Source organism: Osmerus mordax, chromosome 7 (genome assembly GCF_038355195.1).
Source record: "Osmerus mordax isolate fOsmMor3 chromosome 7, fOsmMor3.pri, whole genome shotgun sequence".
Lineage (NCBI taxonomy): Eukaryota > Metazoa > Chordata > Actinopteri > Osmeriformes > Osmeridae > Osmerus > Osmerus mordax.
Window position 1 is genome coordinate 11,895,297 of NC_090056.1, and position 19,661 is coordinate 11,914,957.

General features: G+C 40.7%; 3 protein-coding genes across 5 annotated transcripts in view; 2 read left to right on the forward strand and 1 right to left on the reverse strand.

Annotated features, from left to right (window-relative positions):
- The first annotated feature begins 265 nt into the window (after positions 1-265).
- On the forward strand, positions 266-10,887 carry LOC136946270 (6-phosphofructo-2-kinase/fructose-2,6-bisphosphatase 2-like). Of its 2 annotated transcripts, XM_067240563.1 has the most exons (17): positions 266-350; positions 822-1,035; positions 2,614-2,739; positions 3,256-3,352; positions 3,730-3,796; positions 4,001-4,075; positions 4,243-4,299; positions 4,504-4,628; positions 4,960-5,016; positions 5,486-5,693; positions 5,811-5,957; positions 6,044-6,148; positions 6,243-6,372; positions 7,599-7,661; positions 7,918-7,982; positions 8,671-8,871; positions 9,267-10,887. In XM_067240563.1, the coding sequence occupies exons 2-17, from the start codon at positions 948-950 to the stop codon at positions 9,318-9,320; spliced, it is 1,665 nt and encodes a 554-aa protein (XP_067096664.1). In that variant the 5' UTR covers positions 266-350; positions 822-947; the 3' UTR covers positions 9,321-10,887. The 2 variants fall into 2 exon arrangements, with proteins under 2 accessions (XP_067096664.1, XP_067096665.1); XM_067240564.1 differs by lacking the exon at positions 4,960-5,016.
- Positions 10,888-11,976: 1,089 nt separating this feature from the next.
- LOC136946271 (C4b-binding protein alpha chain-like) lies at positions 11,977-17,973 on the forward strand. 2 transcript variants are annotated; one of them, XM_067240565.1, is made up of 12 exons: positions 11,977-12,108; positions 12,240-12,428; positions 12,658-12,754; positions 12,854-12,930; positions 13,054-13,272; positions 13,458-13,643; positions 13,810-13,980; positions 14,155-14,355; positions 14,730-14,826; positions 15,728-15,801; positions 15,916-16,099; positions 16,285-17,973. In XM_067240565.1, exons 1-11 carry the CDS (start codon positions 12,045-12,047, stop codon positions 16,095-16,097), a joined length of 1,557 nt encoding a protein of 518 aa, XP_067096666.1. In that variant the 5' UTR covers positions 11,977-12,044; the 3' UTR covers positions 16,098-16,099; positions 16,285-17,973. The 2 variants fall into 2 exon arrangements, with proteins under 2 accessions (XP_067096666.1, XP_067096667.1); XM_067240566.1 differs by lacking the exons at positions 15,916-16,099; positions 16,285-17,973 and having other exon boundaries at positions 14,730-14,857; positions 15,668-15,801.
- A 29-nt stretch (positions 17,974-18,002) lies between these two features.
- scube3 (signal peptide, CUB domain, EGF-like 3) overlaps positions 18,003-19,661 on the reverse strand; it is a 44,467-nt gene continuing 42,808 nt past the window's right edge. Inside the window, exon 23 of the mRNA XM_067239049.1 lies at positions 18,003-19,607. Coding sequence (XP_067095150.1) covers positions 19,455-19,607 — 153 coding nt within the window. The 3' untranslated portion in view covers positions 18,003-19,454. The remainder of the gene's footprint in view (positions 19,608-19,661) is intronic.

Consider the following 19,661-nt stretch of genomic DNA (forward strand, 5'->3'; position numbering starts at 1 on the left):
ATCTTGAAGAATCTTGTGAATGATGTGGATCTGTTTGGATCTACATCAGCACCACCTGCTGTTAGACCTTAGACCCAGTCAGTTGCATAAGATAAGACAGCGCTTATGCAGCTAAAGATGCTGATCTCAGACCAATTTGCGTTGTCTTTTCCGATTTTTGCTTTTTTTTTTTTTTTTTACTGACCCTAGATCAGCTTTTAAAGAAGGATTAAAGAAGAGTCACAAACTCAACCATCTGCTTCCTGTAGACGTCGGGGAGGAGCTACAATAATAAAATACGTGATGCGATCAAAGTGAAAAAGCCACTGAAAGAGGGAAACAGCATTTGTGTGGGTTACACCTGCAGTTTGGTAAGTTCCCCGTGGCCGTAGCAACCTTTTTAGCGAATGTAGCTAAATGTATTTCTCCATGGTCATAGTTTTTTGTGTAGCTAATAGTTTGTTTAGAAATGGCTAGCCTAACGCATTGGGGCAAGATAAAGTCAATATGAAAAATAACATGAATAGAACAGTTCATTCGTTTTAGCTAGCGCTTCGGTATTTTAAATCAAAGTGCTAAATAATTCAGTAATACATTTTGGTATGTGTCAGTAAGAGGTGATGCTAATGATGATCCATACGCCTGCAGTGATGTTACACCCAGATGATAGACATTTGTGTCCCTCTAAGACTTGCGGTACATTTTCTACTTTAATAAAAATGCATTAGTGGGCAGAAACTTTGGTTTGTAGTTGAAGTTGATTTACCTCACTGCACCCACAGTAGGTAGCCGTCTGCTATCAATGTGTCTATTGATGGATCAGCCATTGTCATGTCATGCAGAATCCCAATGAGAGCGCAGATGAGTTCACCTTGTTAAGAGTGACCTGACCTCAGCCTCTCCCGCCGGCACACTGCTGTGACAGGCCCAGGCCCAGGACACAGTGAACCACTGAGCCCTGGTGTATCATGGCTGCCAACCAACAGAGAGCCAGAGCTCAGGGCAATGCAACAGAGGGGAACATAACTGAGCCCAGGACTACTGAGAAAAAATGCTGTAAGTATATGAGCCGAGGACCTGTATTATTGACATGTATTATTGCTGTTATTATCCAGTTATAATCCTTTGCTATTCTCCTCGTCAGATGAAACCTTCAGGCTTTGTCAACTGTCAACCTGATCTGTTGTCAATGTGTACTGTGGGCATTAGTTATATAATCTTATTGTGGCAGTGGCATGCACTGCAGGTGAATTCAGTTCAAGTTCAGTTCAAGTATTTTATTGTCAGATGCACAGAAGATTACCCCCATGATAAGCTAAAATATAGTATAATAAACCTCCAAATATACAAAATAATATACAATACGGTATACTAAACCTCTAATTCACATATTAACCTATACTAATCTAATAACCTTTACTAACCTAAGACAAGCAGGGTACAATTAGAGTAATATTGCTGATGCAACCAGTAGCCGAAAGTGCAACCAGTAGCTAAAAGTGCAACCAGTGGCTGAAAGTGACAGTGTGTAAAATGGCTTGTGAGAAGTGTCGACTGTGTATCAGCGTCCATATCAATGTTCATTCAAAAGCCTGATGGCACTTGGAAAGAAGCTTTAGTCCAGTCTTCGTGTGCGTGACAGAATGCTTCGGTATCGCCTGCCAGAAGGTAACAGAGTAAAAAGACTGAAGGATGGGTGATAATAGTCTCTTAGAATCCTGCCAGCTTTCCTGAGGCATCGTGTGTGGTACGTGTCCTGTGGGGCAGGGAGCTTCCTGCCAATGATGAACTCAGCAGACTTGACCACACTACGTAGGGCCTTGCGGTCCCTGTCTGTGCAGCTCCCATACCACACTGTGATGCAACCAGTCAGTATGCTCTCTATAGTGCATCTATAGAAGAAATCATTGGAAGATGTATATCTAGTTGGGTGGACGTGTAATAAACACATGTAGTTTTTTGGTCCATTTTGTGATTCACTGGTTTAGAGTGCTGTCTTCACAATATGGTAATATTGGAAAATATGGAACGTGGTACTCCAAGTGACACATGCTTGTGAACGCCCCTCTGGTGTGTGAAGAATGGGTTAAGGCAAGAGCAACATGCTTCAGTGAAACTCAAGGTAGATTGAATATGTAATCAGTAAAGGTTTAACAGACAGTCACTGATGAATAAGTAAGCAGAAACTTGCTCCATCGTTCACATACTGTACATTGCTTTTGGTTGTTAGACTGTTTGCTAACCCTCTTCAAGTTTTGACCCACCTGATTCTAGAATGTGACAGACTTGTTGGGTCTTGTCAATTGCAGTTTTTTAGCATGGGAGATGGGATGGCCTTATATGGACTTGAGAGATGAACAGTATGTTAAACCAGAAACAGAGCACATAGAACTGGACCTCCTTCAGTGACCTCCTCCAGAAGTCCTGGGTTTGTTTTGAATTGACCCTTTAAACACAGGATGTGTTCATGATTGGTTAGTGGCTGCTGCTGATGCTTGGGAAACATTCACCACTAGTAAAGGCCTCTGGATAGACATGGAATTGTAAGGTTGAGGATGAATTTGTAGGCACTCTCTCTTGTAAATAATTAACAATGTGTAGTCTATTTAAAATGTTTATTTTTTGTGTTCACAGCATGGGCCTCCTACATGACCAACTCACCAACTGTGATTGTGATGATTGGCCTACCTGCCAGGGGGAAGACCTACATGTCCAAGAAGCTGACTCGCTACCTCAACTGGATAGGAGTGCCAACCCGGGGTAAGCATACTGGCATCACAATGGGTGCTAGTGGTATAGACTGCAGCTACCAGCATTGAGTGTGTTTGGACCAGGTCAACTTTGACACCATACCTTGTGAAGGAATTCACACCACCACACGTCACCGTTTCCGACACAAACTAAAGAGAGTTGGTTAAATCTACGGAAAATGTAGCTACGTTTTAATCAGGTGTTGTGCAATCGTATACTATTACACCCTTACAATACATAAAAATGTATTGTTAGAAAGTAACATTTCAGTCAAATGTCAATCTATTTATGGTTGTGTTACCTACTAAGTACCCAAATAATGAGTCCTCTCTACGAGTGTCTATTGTTCCAGACAACCACTACATTCAGTTGGTATGCTCTAGCAACCAGTTTCTGTAGACCTTTATGTCAACATTTTGTCATACCGACGAACCTGCTTGACTTCAACAGTTCAGGGCTATAGGAAGAAACAGGTAATGCTGTTAGCCTGAGTCTCATTATGACAGGCATCTGTCTACCTTTCAGTGTTCAACCTCGGAGTCTACAGGAGAGAAGCCGTGAAGTCATACAAGTCCTATGACTTCTTTAGACATGACAATGAGGAGGCCATGACGATCAGAAAGTAAGTGTCCTCTCCCTCTCACAGCTATGTGGGCCTGTGACAAGTATAGGTAGCATTACTGTATTACTGCAAGTGTAACCTCTATAATAAAGTATAGCCTGGTTTACAAGACTTCCTGTTGACTCAAAACAAAGCATCTCATTAGTTGTATAGGGATTATGTTGGCAGCCTCCCATTTCCCTGGCCTCCCTTAGTTTAATACTTGGTGATGAAGATGTTTTATTATAAACTTAATTGATATCAATAGCTTTGTGTGCTGGGAAATTTACATGACACAAATGCTCAATAGTTTTTTTACTTGTGTTGTATGTGCATGTTACATTGATCTACGTGGCCGTAAGCACTGACTTGGGGTGTGTGTAAATGTGTCTCTCCAGACAGTGTGCTGTTGTGGCACTGCAGGATGTCAAGGCCTATCTGAATGAAGAAGGAGGCCAGATTGCTGTAAGGACACATAACACAACATCGCAATTCTCTAAGCTTTCAGATGTTACAGGTTACTAATGCAAACACAAGACTGGTTCTAAACACCAATGGTCAAGTGTTCCAAGTTCCATTTGTAATGCTTCTTTGGTTTCATTAGAAACGACAATCGTACATACTATTTATGTTGGTGTGATTTACCTGTGTCCTTGTGAAATGTCCCAGGTTTTTGATGCCACCAACACCACCAGAGAAAGGAGGGAACTGATTCTCAGAGTAGCTGAAGACAATGCTTACAAGGTTAGGGTTGCTTTCGTCTTGACTCATGTCCTCAAAGTCCTCAATATGATCCTATTACTTGACATTCAGATTAATTGTATTACCACATAGGTGATGTTTTAAAGGTGACCATATGTACATGTGTAAATGTTCTGTATGTGTTTGGTGACGATTGGCTTTGTTTGCAGGTGTTCTTTGTAGAATCTGTTTGTGACGATCCCGATGTCATAGCTGAAAATATTCTGGTAAATCATGCACCAACTCAACCTTAACTCAGCTCAGCGTATTTCACTGGCTGTCTTTGTGAGCTAACCACTCCCATTGTAGCCCATGACTTCATTTGTGAATGTAGATCTAACCCCATTCATTGACACAAAGCGGCAACTATGTTTTCTGGGGTCCACAACTAATCATCTTGCTTCTCCTGAGCCTCACTGTCTCTTCTGTAGGATGTGAAGGTGTCCAGTCCAGATTACCCAACGAGAGACAGAGAGAGTGTGATGGAAGATTTCCTGAAAAGGATAGAATGTTACAAAGTTACTTACCAGACATTAGACCCTGATGAATATGATAAGTAAGAGAACGTTACATTACATTTATTATTTTGTGTAATCTCAAGGTGTCTTCACAGTTCACCCAGCAGGTGGAGATATTTCTCAGAGTAGACAGACGATCGTTTTTCTTATACGTGGCTGAAACCTGATCTTTTACTGTCTATCGGTAAAAAGACACCCAAGTCACACAAACTTGAATCACTTACAGTATTTTATATCCACATTTCCATCATATGTTATTTAACATTCACAGACAAAATTGCTTAAGGCCTTAAACCACAGTTTTATGGCAAGTTGTTACAGTAAGTTCTGAAGAAATGATCTTAATCAAAAGATGGCATCTTACCGAAGGTCTTATGACTGGGAAACCTCACGCTCAGTGAATTCCTCTGGACCACGTTCAATATGGCAAGTTGCGTAATCTTTTAGGCTTCTCCAAACATCCTCTAAAGCAGAAATTGACTAGGTGACCATGTTAGGTATTGGGGGGGTTTAAAGAAAAGAAAATTCAGACTGTCACTACTGTAACAGATGGAGTTATGGAATACAGGGAAGGGGGTCAGATGGCTGAGCGGTTAGGGAGTCGGGCTATTAATCAGAAGATTGTTGGTTCGATTCCCGGTAGTGCCAAATGACGTTGTGTCCTTGGGCAAGGCACTTCACCCTACTTGCCTCGGGGAGAATGTCCCTGTACTTACTGTAAGTCGCTCTGGATAAGAGCGTCTGCTAAATGACTAAATGTCAAATGTCAATACTTTGTCATTAAGGATTTTTTTTATATGCATTTGTTTAAAACTCAATATTTATACAATATCTTCATCTTAACTGGATGGAGGTTATATCTGGTCACTGACACTGTCCTGTCCTCTGATACTAGGGACCTGTCCTTCATACAGGTCATCGATGTGGGACGCCGTTTCCTGGTCAACCGGGTGCAGGACTACATCCAGAGCAAGATCGTTTACTACCTCATGAACATTCACGTGCACTCCCACTCCATCTACCTGTGTCGCCACGGCGAGAGTGACTACAATTTGGAGGGGCGTATCGGGGGTGATTCTGAGCTTTCTGCCAGAGGGAAACAGGTGCTTCTAGTTCTATCTGGATCTTAAATGATATCCGTAGACAGGATCAAACCAACCTCGATATAAACCTTTTCTAAAGTCTCTGACTCTTTGCTGTGGATTCTCCTGCTATGTCAGTTTTCTGCAGCTCTGAAGGACTTTGTTGAGGAACACGGTCTGTCTGATCTGAAGGTGTGGACCAGCCAGCTGAGAAGGACCATCCAGACTGCTGAGGAGCTGGGCATTCCCTACGAGCAGTGGAAGATCCTCAATGAGATAGATGCTGTCAGTCCATCACCACAGAACAGGAAAGCACCCAAGACCCCCAGGAAACACAATGTATCTTGAACATTCTATTGTGTGTTCCTCAGGGTGTATGTGAGGAGATGAGCTATGACATGATAAAGCAAACCTACCCTGAAGAGTTTGCTATGAGGGACCAGGACAAATACCATTACCGCTACCCAGGAGGAGAGGTAAGGACAGTTGTTTGGCCTTAAGAGGCCTTGTCTGTCTATGGCCCGGTACATATGGTGCTGTGCTCAGTGTGTCCTTCTGGTCTCTCCGTAGTCCTACCAGGACCTGGTACAGCGACTGGAGCCTGTCATTATGGAGCTGGAGCGTCAAGGCAACGTGCTGGTCATCTGTCATCAGGCTGTTATGCGCTGTCTTCTGGCTTACTTCCTGGACAAAAATGCAGGTACACTACAGTACACTATATACAGATAATTCTTCTCAGACCTTAACTGAAGCCCAAGTGTTGACTGGATTTTCATTTGTCAAGAAAGATCCAGGCTTGACCCAAACCCGAACTGTGAGATTCACTACAGCAAAGTGAAGTAGAGGTCACTCTAACAAAATTGTGTAGACAAAACATGCATGGGAGTCAGATGGCTGAGCGGTGAGGGAGTCGGGCTAGTAATCTTAAGGTTGCCAGTTCGATTCCCAGCCGTGCCAAATGACATTGTGTCCTTGGGCAAGGCACTTCACCCAACTTGCTTCGGGGGGAATGTCCCTGTACTTACTGTAAGTCGCTCTGGATAAGAGCGTCTGCTAAATGACTAAATGTAAATGTAAAACAGGGAACTTCTGTAAAACTCACGTTGTAACCTGTACCTGCCTTAAACAGATTTCCATAAATGGAAAAACATAATAATGGGCTGCATAGTAAATACGTGCTGTGGTTGCCTGCTATTTTGTGGCTATTAAAGGGTTGCATCAGTCACAGTCATAGCCTGTGTCAGAGGCCTGGGGTCTTTCTTTCTGGGTTATAAATTATTTGTTTTGTAATTAAAGAGAGGAAAATAAAGACAGCTCAGTGTCGCAAGTAGTTTTTTGTTGTTGTTTCATTGCTACTACTGTAGACACAATACAAAGGCAAGTCTTGACAGGCCCAAACCCGTTGATAGCCTTGTAGAATTGAAACTCTGATACACACACTAAATCAAATATACAATACAGGGTGCACATTTTGAGAATGCATATTCTTTATGATATTATTGTGATTATGATACACATCTTTTTACTAATCTTTGCTCCGACTGCATTTTCCTTCAGTCTAAGAAAAAGTGGAAAAGTAGAAGTAGCAATTTATTCTAAATGTCACATGCTATTCTTAAATTATGCTGCCAAATCAGGGCAGGAAGTGACCTAGGTCTGTTTAAGCCTGTAAAGTTAAAACCACAGTCTGCTGCTTGCTTACACAATGACTAGTCACCTCTGACCAGCACTGCCACCCACTCCCAGAGTTGCCCAGATGTCATTGTAAAGAGAAGCTGCTTGGTATTACTGGTATGCTATTGTGTCTTCTAGATCTATTATTATCAAAATAAGAAACTTGCAGATTATGTGTGAATAATCAGTATGTGACAAGATGTGAAAATGGACTGACACTTATCATTACTTGTCATATCTATTTCTGAACAGATGACCTGCCCTACATGAAGTGCCCCCTTCACACAGTCATAAAGCTCACCCCAGTGGCTTATGGTAGGACGTAACCTCTTCAATGCATGCTCTAAAAAGTTTTATTTTGGGTAGACAAAATCCAATTCAGGGGCGTAGGTTTGTTTTCAAATGTGGTTGAGACAGCTTTTTGGATGTGGCCATTAAAAGTGATTTTCTTAATAAGGTGGGGGAGACAGATTTGCTGTTTTCCAACAGTGTTGCACACATGTATAATGAAACCTATGCCCCCGGTTTTATGGGGTTGTCATGCACCATCTCTCTGTCCTCTACCCTCCAGGCTGCAAGGTAGACATGTTTGATCTGGGGGTGGAGGCTGTTAACACACACAGAGAGAGACCACTAGTAAGTAGGAGCTCCTGTCTTCATTCATAATATTGTCAAATCCAATATGTTGCTGTTCTGTATGATCTGTTCCATGTGTAGTGATGTAGTCAAGGTCAAGGTGAACTTTAGTATCCCACAAGGGGAAATTTATGTCACTTCAGAATTTTACTGTGGTCATACACAGTAAAATAGATCTTAGGCTATCCTTACAAATGGAGCCCAACAGGATGTTTGTGGAATCATATCTCCTCATTTTCTCACTATCGCCCGGTGGTACAACATGTACCGTAGGATAGTAGAAGTGTAGACACGTCACTGTTCTGTGTGTTCACCAGATGTCCCTGTCCCTGGTGTGTCACACTTATAAGCATGACCACAGAGACTGGAGTAGAGCTGCCTCCTTTTCAATGGGCCAAGAAAAACTAACCAAACCACAACTGTCCTTACAGCTGGTGTTGTTTGTGGCTATGTATTTTTTTAATTTGTTTTCGAGCAAGTGTGAACATATTTTATACAGTATGACACAAAGACCTAAACACCTAGGATGGAGATACCTGTCTCTATTTATGATTTAATATTTAGAATGTGTTATATTACTGTATGTAAAGTCCTTGTACGCCATGGTATATACTAACACAGACACATATACACATGATTTTGTTGCTTAACCCTGATGTGACTTGTCATGTCTGTATTGTCGAACCAGGATAAAGTCCATACAGATGTCCGCCTGCCCGCCTTTCTCAGATGGAACAGTTTCACCCCCCTCTCCAGCCACGACCAGGTCAAGCGCCCACGCCTTTACAGCGCTGGCAACCCCTCCCAGCCACAGAAGGCCCTGGCCCCCTCTCTGTTCAGCATGCCGTTCCCAGAGGCATCCGAGGGGGAGGAGATGCTGCAGAGCCAAGTGAGGACTGCTGCTTACTTGTCTAGATAACCTCCTACACTTCTTTATTTATACTTGTTTCCAGTACAATTAGCTAAGAGTCTAAGCAAGTACAATTCAAACTTTCTTTAATATTGGGTGTGTAGAGAAGTAATTGGAACATAAAACTAAATTCCCTCTGAGTTGTAAATTCCCTCAGTCTGGGCTCAAGTGCGGTCAGAGCCACTCAAAACAAACGCCATGAGGATCCACCCAGAATTCCCCCAGTCGTTTTGGAGTGATCATCCTCCATCTTTCTTCACTTCTCTACCCATGTCCATTAACCAGACCCCATCTTCTCTCTTTCTCTTCCCGTCTCCTTTGTCTATTCCGCTGCCCCCACAACCTCCTCTCTCCTCTATCTCTCCACTCCACAGGAGTCTGTTAACTACTTCAGCCCCGGAGACACAGGTGATGGTGTCGACAGTTAAAGAAGATTTGTAAAAATGGACCTGTCATCTACATTTACTCATTTAGCAGACGCTCTTACCCAGAGCGACTTACAGTAAGTACAGGGACAATTAGGGTGAGGTGCCTTGCCCAAGGACACAACGTCATTGTGCGCAGCCTGGAATCAAACCGGCAACCTTCTGATTAATAGCCCGGTTCCCTAACCGCTCAGCCATCTGAATCCCTTCAGCTTCCTATCTAATACCAGTTAGATTGCTTTGATTCCCCCTCCTCTCCAAAGGGAGTTGTCAAGTGTCTGAGGCCCTTGTAAACAAATTATTGCATTGCTATTTACAGTAGATTGTCAAGTGTAATGGAAGAAGCAAGTCACTGCCTCTGATGCAGATGTCTGATTATGGCCATGTAGCTAGCGTTTCTTTTATCATATTGTGTCAATGCCTGTGCATCTGTGTGTATTAGCACCAACATACCTAGCACAAAAGTCAATGTTAAATTCACTGTACACCGAAATACAGTATATGTCAAATGTACTGTCTGAAAGTGTCTAACTTGTAAATGTGTTGTGAATGTTGCATTGAAATAGTTGATTTTACAACAAATGATAAGTTAAGGTTCTGCTTTAGGAGAAAAATATCAACACTTGTTTTCAATCCATATGACCTCATTTGCTTCTGATGTGCAGAAGCATAGTTCCAGTGAATCATTCAGACCCAAAAGTGCTGGTAAACATTTCTGGATTTCTGCAATGTGGCCTAGGCCATACGAAGAGGTTACCTCAGTCTGAACTCTTTCTACAGATGACAGTTTTACTAGTTATCTTACAGTCCTACACATCTTACAGTCTTTGGCCTTATTGCTTAATTAATGCCCACCTTAAAGAGTCTTCTATTAGAAGCCACATGACATCTTAGATTAACCTCCAATCATAATACATTCTCAGGTGTATCTGAACTACAGATGTAGAGTAGTCGCTCTCTTCCGTTATATCACAACTTTTGGCACTTGGGACCTCCTCACTGCATTCCGTTTTTCCTCAGTCATGGGCTTCAATGTTGTGTACTCTGAATCCATCGGATTCCATCGGCACTGCTTCATGTTATTTTTTTGACAGGACAGTATGTGTGCAACACTGTGTATTTTTGAATGCAGCTCAACTGGCAACATAGGGTAGGAATAAATTATACAACAGAGTGGCTCTGATACGGGTGGCCACTATTTCTTATTCTGATATTTTTATATTTCAACATTGAAAGATAATGTTAAATGTTTTAATGCATATTTATTGGAAAATTATGTATTTTTGTTTTATTTTTGTTATATATCAACAATGTATGGTATTTGTATGGTTGTAATTACTTCTAACAAACAGGTTTTCTTTGACAAAGTGCTATGGTCTGACTGCTCATTCTACTCGTCATATGATACTGTACTTGGCTTTGATGTTTTTTTTTTATTATTATTATTGAGAATCACAAGGAAAATATGTAACATCACATCTGGTTGACAGACACTTTGTTATGATATTTTAAAATCCCAAGACTATTATTTACTGTATATTTTACACTTAATAAATAACGTTCAATTTTTTGTGTGGCTCAACACCAGATCTCTCTACAGCCAGGGCATGTCCAGGTGGGCAGTGTTGCACTGCAAATAATACAACGTTTTCCAGCCTCTGTTACACCCAGTGTGGTGTCTCATTGAGACAAGACCCAACACGAGTCTTCATTGTCTATATCACACTCTCTGCCAAAACCAAACTTAAACAGGATGTGTACAGTATGCGTCACAAACGCAGCAAGCCACAGTAACATTATGTTTGCTTCATTTGTTGTGAATCTGACGTCAATCGGTATTATTATGAAAGGACTAAACATCCAGCTTTGTTTTGTGCCGAGCAGATAAACCGAGCAGTTAAGCCGACTGCCAACTAAAACTAAAATATTGCGTCATTATTTTGTAAGGTGAGTGTGCAGTCAGTTCTCTGTAAAAGTGTACAGTTCTCAAGTAAAACCTGCTGTTTATGCAATAGCCTAATGATACAAAATTCAGTTTTGAAATAGGGAGTCCTGACTCATGGGAGAAACGGATTAAGAGTCGGCCTACATTCTTACATTTGGTCTAACAGGTTAGAGGGTGTTTGAGGGTGTATCTGGTGTTTCCATTCCAGCACACCTAGTGTCACGTTAAGACAACAAGTGACTTTATTCTTCTGTCATGAGTCATTGCTGAACGGAAAAACACTATAATGTGTACAACTAACACAAGTTAGAGCATTATTCACGCCACTTTAACTGTTATCTAGCTTTATTAACAATTCAAATATTTAGCCTATAATTTTCAAGAATAAGAAAATGTGTAAGGCTATAGTATAATTTCTTTGTACACACTCTATTTTTGCATGAAACTGCAATTACATTTATATTTGACAAATATAATTTGTGACCTCAGCTCCGCAAATGCAAATAATCTAGCTCGAAACGTTTGAAAGTGTTAGAAATTGTTAAATACTTTTCAAACTGTCAATTTAAAGTAGGCTATCACATTCGATATATGCCTGTGTGGATACAGTTGTGGCCACCTGTGTCCTAACTGGATGCGAGCGACGCTCGATCCCCTTGTTAGGACAGGGTTAAAAAAAGAGACACCACCCATTTTGTACCTCCTCCAATTTTAAGGCTTTAAAGTGCGCGCAACAATTTCCTAAACTCAAACAAGATAAAGGGCTGAAGTTGTCAAGGTGTATGTCCTACATAATGGACCATCTAGCATGGTGTTTCGTATTTTTGGCGTATGTACATGCCTCAGGTAGGTTCTAGAACTTGATGAAATTGTAAACTTTCTTTGGACGATATAGGCTACATTGGCTCAGGCAATGCGTTGTTCAAAATGTCTGTAACTACAACGTCGGACACCGTTAACTAAATGTATTTCCACAGCTCAACTTCCAGCAAATTGCGGTCCACCACAGTCTTATCCGTACACCAAACTTGATGAGAGGAGAATAAACTACAACAATCACGCTAAAGTTTACTACAAATGCGATGAGGATTATGTGTCATCCGATGGCAGTCGCTTCATCGAGTGTGTACATGGAACATGGACAAAATTAGCACTAAAGTGTAAAAGTAAGTATAATTTTGTCACTAATTTTTTTTTTAAATAAAAAAATTAGCAGATAATATGCTTGTTAGTTGGAAAGGGAAAACATTTTGTCCCATTGTAACCAACTCATAATGCTCTAGTCTAGTGCTTCCTTGCAGACAGTAAATTCGTCTCAATGTGCAGTGTGTCCCGAATATAGTATGACCGTTGCTCTAAACACACTGTGCTGAATTACAATCGCGCTCCCTACAGAGAAGTCATGTGGTCCTCCTCCTCATCTCCTCAATGGCCGCTTTGTATATCAAGGGAGTTTAGTAGGAGACCAGGCTCAACCAGTGTGCAATGATGGGTAAGCATCAAAGTAATCTGATATTTAGATGTTTGTTCTGATGTTATCACCTTCCAACTGCTTTCACTCATTCACTCATTCTCTTCAAACTACATACAGATACAAACTGAAAGGGTTCAATGCAAACATCATATGCAAGAGCTCTGGCTGGAGTGGGAATCAGCCAACTTGTGAAGGTATGGAAGGCAGATTCTTATGTGGGAGAGGTTCCCAGAGATTACATATCCCAAAGAAATCAATTAGAAACTTTGGTAACTGAATGTAAAGCTGATTCTGATTCTGGTCTTGTTCCTATAAAGAGGGAGGAGCTGCCTTGGTGCCATCTGTCATGACTACGTGCCAGAAACCCTCCATAGATGAAGGTGTGGTGACTGGAGGCAGTGTGTCAGTGTACAGCATTGGAGAATCTGTGACCTTCACCTGCAACCCAGGCTTCTCCATGTCTGGATCTCGGCAGATCTCCTGTGGTCTAGAAGGCAAATGGCTGCCTCAGCTCCCTACATGTCTGAGGTCCAAAGGTGAGATCCTCTCAGTGTAATGATGTGTTTCAGCCTACCGACATCCCTCTGTGTCTTCCCTATATGAAATTAAAAGAACCCCAAAAATGAGTGAATCTACAGTTGAGAATCTTGGATGATCATTCCACAGAGATTGATTTGTGTAGATAAACCTTTTTTTCTTGTTCATTTGCTTCTGTCTTCAGCTTCATGCAAACCTCATCATAACCAGAAGATAAATAATAACACAGTGGTTGTGGGACAGAAGACGGAGTATAAAGCTGGAGATTCTCTCTCCTTCTCTTGTACAAATTTTTTCACTTTGATTGGATCACCCACTGTTACATGTGCCTCTAATGGAACTTGGACCTCTCCCCGTCCGAAGTGCAAAAGTAAATGAGACATTCTCATGTGTTGGATTGTCATTGAAAACACCTGCAATATGAGTGGACTCTGTGATTTTTATGGATGAGCATTTCAAACATCTTCAAGGCAATTGTTAAACTTGAGTTACAGTTGGGGTACCTTTTTAATCAAATCAACATATCATTTCTGTAGGATTGCAGTGCCGAGAATTGAACATAACTCAAGGAAAACTTTCCAGCAAGCACAAAAGGGCTGGTGAAGAAATTACAATTACCTGTGATGAAGGATACCAGCTCAGAGGGGCAGCAAAAGTTGTTTGTTTGAAGGAGGGAAAGTGGAGTGAGGTTCCAACATGTCAATCAGGTAAGAATTACGAATGTTGGAATTAATGGATTTCCTGTTCATTTTCAGAATGGTTTGTCACCTGTGAAATTATATACCTTTCTTGGGTTATCTGGTGCCTTGTGGTCAATCTTTCAAATAATGTGTCAACGTCTACTACATTTGATTACCATGTGCTTTGAAAATGTCCCATAGAAAACCAACCACAACTTGGCTGTAAACAGCCAGCTTACATTTCCAGTGCCACCGTAAGTGTCCACTACAGAGAACAGAGCTTCTTTCCTGAGGGAGCCAAGGTTCGTTACATGTGTCATGTCGGGTATGAATGGAAAGACGGCCATCCGTACCGCACCTGTAATGGAGGAACTTGGACAGCACTACAAATGATATGTAAACGTAAGAATATACAGTATTTAAACATACACTTTTGGAGCTTTACTTTGGGTTAGGGTTAGTTACTCATATTAGTTTTGACAGTGACATTGGAATTATGAAAATGTTCAAAACAAGTACATTGGATTAACTGGGTAATGCAGGGTAAAGGATGTCAGGCAACACTGATTATGAAAAGTAACAAGCAGCTGATTGTCAGAATTTAGTGGTGCATAAAGTTCAGCTATTGACTGATATGTTTGGTGACATACATACTGCTTTGTAGTATGTCACCAAAAGTCTGTGTTTTTAGGCTATGGGAGGGAATGGTTGCATAAACTGATTTACCAGAATACATGTTTTGAATACATGACCAGAATATGTTTGTCCTCCTCCAGCTAAATCCTGTGGTAATGCTGGACAGATATTGTATGGCAGCTATGAGTATGCTGGAACACAGTTTGGAGATACCATCAAAGCAGTTTGTGATCATGGGTAAGGGCACATAAGCAATTGCATGCAAAGCATGTCATTTACATTTATTCATTTAGCAGACGCTTTTATCCAAAGCGACTTCCAAGAGAGAGCTTTACAAAGTGCATAGGTCACTGATCATAACAACAAGATAGCCAAAAAACATCGCGAGTAGCCAAAACGTGAAGCACACATTGTGAACAACCAAAGTAAGTGCCAAAGGGAAGAACCATAAGAGCATGTAGTTAAACAAGTTACAATTAAACAACATGAACCGCTATAAGTGCAAGTGTACCTGTGGAAAAAAAGCAAGCAACAGTAATAAAAACAATATATCACAGCAAGAACAAAAATTTAAATCAGTTACCACTAACCACAAGAGCAACAAGTCTCTAAGCAAGAGTCATTGTGATCCTTGAGGAAACTAACATCGGGTCTAGCGAACCATTCCTAAGTACCGTTGTACTCCCGGAACAAGTGCGTCTTGAGACTTTTCTTGAAGGTGGAGAGACGGTCAGTATCTCTGATGGAGGTGGGGAGTTGATTCCACCACTGGGGGGGCCAGACAGGAGAAGAGCTTGTGTTGGGACCGGGCGGTCTTGAGTGGTGGGACCACCAGGCGGTTGTCTGAAGAAGACCGTAGGTGACGGGTGGGGGTGTAAGGCTGCAGGAGAGACTTGATGTAGACGGGTGCAGTCCCGTTCACTGCTCGGAAGGTCAATACCAGGGTCTTGAATCTGATACGGGCCATGATAGGTAGCCAGTGGAGAGAGATGAGGAGCGGGGTAACATGGGAGCGTCTGGGTAGATTGTAGACCGCTGCGTTCTGAATCCTCTTACGCAGCGGCCCACCTGGTCTACAATGTCCCTACTGATACTGTAAAATAAAGTGAAAAATGTTTTGTGGCCTTTTTGTTACCAGGTACCAACTTGTTGGACGGGCTACCAGGAGATGTATGGCTGGATTCTGGGACGGTCACCCACCTGTCTGTCAAGGTAAATGATCATATCATGGAACACCAAACATCTGGAACATCTGTTTTTACCATGCCACCACTACCCTCACATGAAAGCAAATTTCTCATTACATCTGGACTGTGTGCTCTTCAGCTGTGCAGTGTGAAGATCTCCATGAGGATCCCAACATGGCAATAACTGACTCCCTAGGACCACCTTATGTGTACCCAACTATGATTGGCTTCCGGTGTCGCCGAGGGACACTGGTTGGACCAGAAAGGATCTACTGTACCGAGGATGGGACATGGAGTCAACAGCCGCCAAAATGCAAATAAAGGTTATACATTGAGTTCTAGATAAATAATAAGAATACAAATACTAATTACATCAGTAATTCTTTAGTGGGATGTTAATAGTGTAAATAATGTGACTGGTACACTATACACTATTTTTCATTTTAAGAAACTATTGCACATAAAGTGAAATTCTTTAACCTCAGTTTTCTATGTTCTCATTTAACAGCTCGAAAAGGAAGAAGTGAACATGAGTCTGTCTGGCACATCTGCTTAAAGCAGCCGACATCAACTGAAACCATCATATTTAACAGTCACAATAATATAGAACTTCAGGTTCTGTTTTTTTTACCCAATATTAAGCTAAACATATTTATTATGATTTAACATAAGATTTAACATCTTTTCAGCATTTTGCTTTATTGCAACTGACAGTAGAAAACCTTTATTATATAAACTGAAGAAAATAAGATGAGTATCAGGTATTGAGACATGAAATAATTTCTGAAACTAATCTCAAGTACAGTATGTTTATTTGAATAAGTGTTTTGTGGAGTTAGTAACAAGTTTATAACCTTGTTTAATTTCAGCTCTGTACATTTTGAACAGTTGATACTTACACATACATGTGCTTCTTGTTCTCTATGGACTGAACACATTGAGTGAACGTTTTATGAACAAACGAGAGCTACAAGAAATTTAAGAACACCAATTCCATTCATTTAAAAAGACAATACAAAATCCAGACATTTTTTACATGAGCAATAACAATTTTCAAGTGCAAATACCATTATCCACTCTATGATACATCATAGAAAACTCAACTCTTGTTAAAAAGGCAAACAAAACCGTTGTGTTCAGGTTGCAGGAGGAGAGAGAAGAGGGTGGGGCATAGTTGGGTTGTGACAGTGAGCGCTATGACCTGGTTGATATTGACATTTAAATTCTTGGATCAGGAAATCAATTTGACACTGTGCCATCAGCAACCGAAGATAAACAGCTTAGTAGCTGGTCTTTTTTTAACACTCAAAGAAACAAAAGGGCTGTGTTCGTGTGATGTACAGTACATTTAACAGTTGTTCTTTACCGTGAGATTGCATGGCAATGTCTATGACTGAAACAATGTGGTAACAATCCCCTCTTTCTTATCCCAAAGCTCATGTGCTTACATCTAAGTGAAGGTAGTGTACGATAACTTTTGAAGTACACCTTTTTTATTTTTTTATTTACAATGATGGAAAATATAAAAATGTCAAAGGGCCTCCAAGAATATCCATTCCATACTTCTATAATAATTAAGAGCAGTGATATTCTGTTAAATCTTTTATCAACAAAATGTTGACTGTCATGGTTACCTACCATCATTGTCATTTGCTTTACACTGACAATGCCATTGTCAGCAAAAAGAATTACTACACAAACTACATTTGTTTTCTCAATCAATTTGGCATATTTAATGTTTTAAAGAAGTTAACACGGTTGTCTAATAGTTCAGTTACATTTATTGTTTCTTTTCAATTATCAATGTATTTAAATGACATTTGTATGGTGTTGATAACAGATTCTTTAATTAGCATGAATATATGCAGTTTTGCAGGCTGTTACATGTAATTTCATTTAGATGGTTGTGTCTATTATTTTGAGAGCAAGGAGTTTGAAGCAAGGCCAAATAAATGGAGAATTGCTCGACTCTTCTGGTGGACTGAAATGTACTGTTTATTTTAAACCAATCACAAAATAAGTTCTAAGTGTAAAAGAGATATCCCCTTGTTATATTTAGGTGTTTAATTATTACGTTTCTGGACATTCAGTATTTCATAATAAGTTCATGTTTTGTCTAGTTTGGGAGTAAAGTAGTGAATTAAATGGATTTCATGTTGCTGTGGGATCCTAACTACAATAGTTACATCTGCAAACACCCACAACTCTGGTCTCAATTATTCACAAGTTATGAAGAGTATAACTAAATGAAGTAGTACTGCTTTAATTCATTGCACTTAGGGTCGGATGGCAGGCTCTATAGTTCTTGTCCACAGCATACTAAACTGGGCTGCCTGGGGGGCAGTCTTTGGAAGAGCTAGCTGGACAAGGATAGGATGACAGTGGCTGTGTGAGCTGGGGTGGGAGGGGGCCTCCTGTTTTTGGAATAGAGTGGAGGGGGGGGGGGTGAAAATCATTTAGGGACCTGCTCAAGCTAGTTAGGATCAAAGACTTTAACCCTCGTCTAATTTATTTTCAATATTTACAAGATTGAAATAAAAACTGTTAAAAAAAAATGGTGGTCCTCGGAGAGACGTATGGTGTGTGTAATTTTATTTTTTTAGAAGAACTGGTGATAGAGATGTTTGTACTTCTATTAAACCAACAGACTATTTAGTGTGGTATAAGTCAGATACACCAAAAAGACAACTTGAGATTGAAAAATTAAAGTGACCTTTTAAAAGAAGCAGCAAACGTATGTCCCTCAAAGACATTTCTCTGTCTCTCTCGCTCACATAGGCATAGCCCAAAAAGACATCTCTGTCTCTTCTGTGGCTCTACCAAATCTAGTTATCCATTTCCTCTCCAAAACTTCCATTTTCGTCTGGAAATGATAAACTACATTTTATACGCTTTGTTAAGTTAACTTGAATATAGAATAACAGAAAGGTTGTAAAGGTAGGTAACAGTTACACAATCTTGACAGAGGAAAACACATACAATATAACTGTTTTAACAGTAATACCTTAATAAGGAGTTGCTCTAAGAGCACAAATATAACAAAGCTTTGAATGAAGTGGAATGTAACAGTAGCCTCCAGGTCCCCCTCCTTGAGAAGAGCTCACTGAGGACTAAGATGCCTCAAAGGAACAGACTGGTCAGAGCAGAGTCATCCTCTGTCGTATTATGGTAGAGCTGCAGCTGAAACTCAGGTGGAAAAAGCATGATACAGTTTCAGCCCAAACCTCGTGGCAAATTGATCACCCTTCTAATGCATTTCTTCTTTTCTCAAATAGTCACCACTCTTGTCTGTTTTGTCATTTCACAGACTTTACAGATGAAACCACAGACCCACCCCTAGCTGCAAAACAAGGGACCACTAAGGAAAGGACGTAAAAGGCCATCTACACAAAACAAGAATGACAACACAATGGGGCGGCGATAAATATCATAGAGAGAGAAAAATCCTTCAGTTAGCCTTTGCTTTGTCTTGAGCTGGCTAACCTCAATGACTGTTTGGGAAAAACCAAAACCAAGAAACCAAACAACTTGTAAAGCTGCATAGGAAAGTGTGTTCTCAAAGCCTTAGGAAATCAAATCTCGAAAAAAAAAAAAAGTTTTGTGTTTGACTTCCTGTGAAAGGGGTGTGGTTGCCTGTGTCGAGGGGCAAGATCTGGTAATTGGTAGTATGTGTATTGACTACTTATATGGTCGCAGGAAGGCAGAGACTTTGCTGCTTATGAGGCGTATGAAGGAGCGAGGCAGCATTTCGTTGGACTCTCGAGTGGTGTACTTGAAGTAGTTGTTAGGGTGGGCGAGCACATCAAATAAAGTCTTAATCAGCTTTTTATCCTGAAATAAACAAAACAAATGACATTATTTAGTATATATCATCAGTCTGATAAC